This window comes from Alligator sinensis, unplaced genomic scaffold (genome assembly GCF_000455745.1).
Source record: "Alligator sinensis unplaced genomic scaffold, ASM45574v1 scaffold888_1, whole genome shotgun sequence".
NCBI classification, from domain to species: Eukaryota; Metazoa; Chordata; order Crocodylia; family Alligatoridae; genus Alligator; species Alligator sinensis.
Genome location: NW_005842533.1, coordinates 865,372 through 871,371, shown reverse-complemented (window position 1 = coordinate 871,371; position 6,000 = coordinate 865,372). Strand labels below are relative to the sequence as shown.

The window sequence follows — 6,000 nt, the reverse complement described above, 5'->3', positions numbered from 1 at the left end:
GGGGTGTTAGGAAGGGGGGGGAGCACTGGGGATTTAATCACTATGTGCATCTGCTTGCTTCTAGGGCAGTGATAAAACATCTGTGCCCCCTTCAATCTGAGCGCTGGGGCAGGAGAAGGGGGTGCACTCGGGCTAGGAAAAGAGTGGGAATTAAAAATTGGGTAGAAATAGCCGGTGACCAAGGAGGAATCGGCCGATGGTGGATTCCCATGAGAGAGGACTGGAGGGGTTGTTAGTTTGATGTCCGTACAGCGCCTGGCACTCAGGGCTCAGCTCCCTGACTGGTACTCTCTTGGGATTTCTGGACCGGCAGTAAGTTCAGGGCTCATCCAGACTCCCCGTAAAAAGCTTATTAGTGATCCATGGTTTAAAACTCAACAAAAACACCTTTCACATTCAAGCTGTGCTGGCCATGTGTATGATGCAACCAAAAACCAACCCTTTCTTTGCCAAGCTGGGCCAGGATCCACCATCGGGATCCACTCCTTCCTCCCAGAACAATTTGCCGTGTCTGCAGTGGAGGATCAGCCTCCTCTGTTGTCTCCAGACTCACCGATGACTCCCCCAGGTACTGGAAGACCATCGTCCTCCTGTCGAGGGGCTGCCAACGATGCCGGTTCCCAAAGTTATGCAAAGGGCCTGTCTGCCCAGGCTCCCCATTGGAGTCGGTCCTGCAGGGAAAGGCTGGGACCTCGAGCTGGACAAAAGCGGCGGTGGCCAGAAAATCTCTTACCATTGCTCTGCCCCGTGTTTCTCCAGAGAGGAGCAGGTCTCGTGTGAGCTCCTGCTGGGACCATATCGTTGGGGTCAGGAGGGAATTGTACCCCATGGTCAGACTAGTCCAGACTGGGGGGGTATTTGTCTTCTTCTGTAGCAGGGGCACGGCCGCTGCTTGGGATTTCTTGAGTGTCCATCACCAACCTGTTATAGGAGCAGGAGGATGGCTGCGGTGGTCCCCCTGCTTCACCGGGGCAGGGGGAGGGGTTGTCTTGTGTTTTGTCTCGGGGTTGATGGTGGTTTTACTAAGAGATGATAACCACGACGGGTTTGTCTGGCGTGGTTTGGACAGGCCTGATCCTGCCTTAGGCGGGGGTGGACTAGATGCGACCCCTGGACCTCCCTCTCCGCCTGACTTTTATTTTCCCTGTGATGGGGTGACTCTATCCTTGGGGTCAGGGAGGAGTTTTAGACCCTGCGGTCAGATTTACACAGCCTTGTGGGGGGTGGGGGGGCTCTGCCTTCCTCTGTGGCAGGGACGCTCCTCTGCCCGGGGTCTCTCCCGCTTATAGTAACACGGCAGCAGGACATGACTACGGGAAACTTTCTCACTCGGCAAGTTTTTCCACTCCAGTTTCTCATGAAGAGAAGTCTCCATCCTTGGAGGTGAAGGCGGGGGTAGACAAAGCTGCAGCTGGGACGATGTAGGCGGAGCAGGGGGCTGCACTGGATGGGATCTCCGACTCTCTGCTTGGCTGCCCTGGTCCCCCCCCACCCTACCCCGCGATTGCCCGTGCCCGCGGGGCTTGCAGGCTGGGTCCCCGCCCGGGGCTCCGTCCCCCTCCTGCCGCCGGAGCAGCACCCTAGGATGTGTTGGGCAACTGCCAATGGGTCAAGACCCTGGAAAATATCTGCATCCAGTCAGATTATATCCTGTTGAAGTATTCTGCAGCAATGTCACCTGTTCCTAGAAAGCAGCTTTAAGGGTAACAAGACAGCAGTCTCTCTTAAAATATAAGGGAACACCCTTCTGTAAAAGGAACTGAACAGAATAAAAAGAGTCCAGCATCTAAGACCCACTGATATGAGGCAGGGCCCATCCATATCACTAAGGATTACAAAACTAACAAGAATCTCTTGAGGAGTCTACTCCAAACAGGGCATTTGGCAAAAGGGCCGACTGAATTGAGCTTCCCAAGGTAGTCATCATCTGAATGTGCAGCTGCAATTGCAAAGAGATTGTACAAACTTTTCTTTTCCTTCAAAATACAGAATCACAGGGTTGGAAGGGGTCTTAAGGGTCATTTGGGCCAAGGAGTAGCATTGATTCAAAATAACTGTTTGAGGGCTTCAAGGGGTCTGGGGCATTGTAAAGGAGAGATCGGAGCGTTGCAAGGGGGGGTCGGGAGGGGGGCTTCAAGGGGCGATCGGGGTCTTGCAAGGGAGAGATTGAGGGCTTCAAGGGGTCTGGGGCATTGTAAAAGGGAGATTGGGGTAGTGCAAGGGGGAGACTGGGGGCTTCAAGGGGTCTGGGGCATTGTAAAGGGGAGAGCAGGGCATTGCAAGGGAGAGATTGGGAGGGTTCAAGGGGTCTAGGGCATTGCAAAGGGGATGTCGGGGCATTGCAAGGGGGAGATCAGGGTCTTGCAAGGGGGATTGGGGGCTTCAGGGGGTCTGGGGCATTGTAAAGGGGAGATCAGAGCATTGAAAGGGGGGTTCGGGAGGGGGGCTTCAAGGGGCCCTTGGCATTGCAAAGGGAGATCAGGACATTGCAAGGGGGAGATTGGCGGGGTCAAGGGGAGATTGGGGCATTGCAAAGGGGTGCCTGGGGTGCGTGCAGGAAAGGGGGGATCCGTCTGGCTCCTGGCAGGGCACGATGGCCCCTGGGCGGTGGGCGCTGCTGTGCCTGCTGCTGGCGCTGGCCCCGGGCCTGTCCCCAGGTGCCCGTGGGGCTCAGCTCAACGCCACCCCCGCCCCCGAGCGCTGCAAGCGGGTGGCACCCTGCGAGCGCCTGCACTACAACGCCTGCCTGGGCTCCGCGCTGCCCTACGCCACCACCTCTACGCTGCTGGCCGGAGACTCGGGCTCACAGGAAGAGGCACACGGGAAGCTGCTGCTCTGGTCCGGTAAGGGGCAGGAGGGGTTGGAGGAAGCCCTGGGGGAAGTGGGGTGCAGCCCCTGCCAGGGGTGCCCTGGCCTGGCCTCCCTGGGTACTCAGTGCAGCTGGTGTCCCCCACGCACAACCAGGCCGTGTCAGGATAACAGCCTGCTACTGCTGGGGCCAGCCTGCCCTTGGGGGACCGATGAAGCTGAGTTTGGTGCCCCCTTGGCCAGCTCGGGCCCTTGGCTTGGCTGTGGCAGGGGCCCCAGGGAGGGAGGAAATGCCGTTACGGGCAGGATGGATGGAGGCCGCTTCATCCCCCCAGCCGCTCGCAGCCAAATGCAAAGCAGAAAGTTGCTCTTTGTCTGCTCAGGCCGGGCCCAGTCCCACGCTGGGTTTGCTCAGCTGCTGGCAGGGCCGAGCTGGGGGCTGCTCATCTCCGCGTCAGAGGCCTTTGCTTTTCCCTGGGAAATGCACGTTCCCCGGGGACAGCTGGACTGGGACAGCCCCCACCCTCCCCCCGTCGCTCTCTGGGAGCTAAAGGAGGGAAGAGGCAGCAAGTTTTGGGGCTTGGGGTTACTTCTCCAGCCCTCGCTGGGAGGACACGTGCTGCCCGCTGGTCACTGCCCCTGGGAAGGAGCTGGGGGTGAGGGGAACCAGATGGGAAGGAGCTGGGGGTGTTGAATGAGCGGGCTCAGGGTCCAGGTGTCTGAAGGGATCAGCAATGGGTGACGGTCCCTTTCCTCCAGCGCTGGGCCTGCTCCACATCGATTGTTACCAAAAAATAAAGTGGCTGGTCTCAATCCGGCACCCATCGATTGTTACCAAAAAATAAAGTGGCTGGGCTCAATCCAGCACAAGGAAAACCCCACTTTGGCACTGCCAGGCTTCCTTGTCCTGAATGGTCTGTGGCATCTGAACTCCCCCCAGCAGCGATGGGGAAAAGACCCCTTCCAGGGCCGGTCTGGTGGTATCTGGGATGTGCCCGGCACATGGGATATGGATAACGTTGCTTCTGGCCTACCTGGCAGGTGTCCCCATGATAAGATCACTGGCCCAGCATTCGCCTGGCGTTCTCCTGTTATGGGGAGGATTCATGAAGCCAGTGGTAAATGCAGAGCTAGGCAGAAGGGAGCACAGGGACTCGGAGCCCACTGCACCGGGTGGCTTGGGCTCACGCGACATGCAGCAAGGCTATGCCACGGGCACAGGCTGCCATAAAAAGGGGGGCACCTTTTCTCTCTTGCTGCAAAGAAAAGGATGCAGACCAGTGGCTTGGAGTTACAGCAAAGGGCGTCCTAAACTTAGGAAAAACTTCTTCACTGTTAGAGCAGGGAGGCGGGGAAGAGAGGCCCAGGGAAGATGTGGACTTTCCGTCACCGGAGGGGTTCAAGGAGAGGGTGGACAGCCGCTGGTCGGGGATGGGCTAGGTGCAGCGATGCCTGTGCTCTGCTGTGGGTACATCCCAGGCTTCTGGGCTTTGCTGGTTGCCCCCTCCCCAACTTTCTGCTCCACGTGTCAGGGTGTTTTTAAGCCTTCCTCAGAGTCATTATATATTGGCTGCAGCCCAGGCTGGATGGGGACTGGGCTGTGCCAATGCTCCTGCTGGCACCAACCCCAAAGGGTCCTGGCTAGAGGGTCTTGCCCCTGCACTCAGGGTCAGACTGGCATCATATTTGGGGTCAGGTGGGAATTTTTCCCCTGGATCAAATTGGTACAGACTGCAGGGGGTTTGCCTTCCTCTATAGCGGGGAGCACGGCCTCTATCTGGGCTTTCTTAAGCATATATTAACCTTTTCTAGAAGCCAGATGTTGGCTGTTGTGGTTCCCCTGCTTTACGTGGGGCAGGTTCAGGTGCTGTCTTGTGTTTTGTGTCAGGACTGACAGTAGTTTTGCTAAGAGGATAAATCCTGGGTTTGTCTGGTATGGTTTGGACAGGGGGTTGGGCTGGATGTGACCTCTGGAGCTCCCTTCCAGCCCCACTTCTCTGGGATTTTGTGCTTCCTGGATTCCCCATGCAAGAGGCCAGTGGAGGGGGCCCAGCAGCCCCTGTGATGTGCTTTGAATCCCAGCTGTAGATGGGAAGGGTTTCCCACCATTAGCCTTGTGCAGCCCGTCACAGGGGGCAGAGAGAACCGGCTTCAACAAGGGATGAGACCCGTTCATGGAGGACCGGGCCATGGGGAGCTATGTCCTCTGACTCACTACTCACCGCTGGTGCATGGTGGGGTCTGACAGGGAATGAATCGCTCTAGACATGCTCTGGACATAGACTCCAGGTGTCAAAGACACAGCCCATGAGCTGGAGGTGGCCTGCAGAGCTGTGTCCTCTGGCCTGTGAGCAGTTGACACAGCCCTGTGCATCCCATCCGGGCCCGCACTACTAATCCAACCAACGGGATGGGATGAGTGCAATGCCCTGGCTCTAAAGCATCTGCTATAGTCACCATTGGAGACTGGCAGCCGCGCTGCATGGCCCCTCGCTGTCACCTGGCCTGGTGCTGGTGACGCTTGGGTGAGTGGAGCTGACACACCTGTTGAGAGCACAAGCAGTGTCAAACCAGGTCAGGCCAATGGGCCATGTAGCCCGGTCTCTGACAGTGGCAGGCATGGATGCCATATGGGGAGAGCAATGAACTGGGTATCTCTCTGGAGTGGTAACATGACTGGTGAGGAGAGGCAGAGGGAACTGGGCTGACTTAGTCTGCAGGAGAGAAGACTGAGATGGGATTGAACAGCAGCCTTCAAGTCCCTGCAGGGGGTTGCAAAGAGGATGGAACTGGACTGTTCTCAGAACAAGGAGCAATGGGCCCAAGTTGCAGCAAGGGAAGTTGAGTTGGATATTAGGAAAAACTCTCACTAGGAGGGTGGTGAAGCACTGGAACGGGTTACCTAGAGAGGTGGTGGCATCTTCATCCTTAGAGGTTTTGAAGACCCAGCTAAACAAAGCTTTGTCTGGGATGCTGTAGATGGGGCTGGTCCTGCTTGGAACAGGGGGTTGGACTGGATGTGACCTCCTGAGGTCCCCGCGACCCTCATTGTCCACGATGCTATAATCTGTCCCCTGTTAAATACCATCCCTGGCATGCACCATTTATTGGGTTACAGATGCCAGAAGAAACATTTCCAACCCTCCTGTTCAATAGCCACAAATAGATCTATGCTCCACGAATGTTTCCAGG

General features: G+C 57.0%; 1 protein-coding gene across 1 annotated transcript in view; it reads left to right on the top strand.

Moving 5' to 3' along the window:
- The first annotated feature begins 2,384 nt into the window (after window positions 1–2,384).
- SMO (smoothened, frizzled class receptor) overlaps window positions 2,385–6,000 on the top strand; it is a 30,063-nt gene continuing 26,447 nt past the window's right edge. Inside the window, exon 1 of the mRNA XM_006031854.2 lies at window positions 2,385–2,843. Coding sequence (XP_006031916.1) covers window positions 2,594–2,843 — 250 coding nt within the window. The 5' untranslated portion in view covers window positions 2,385–2,593. The remainder of the gene's footprint in view (window positions 2,844–6,000) is intronic.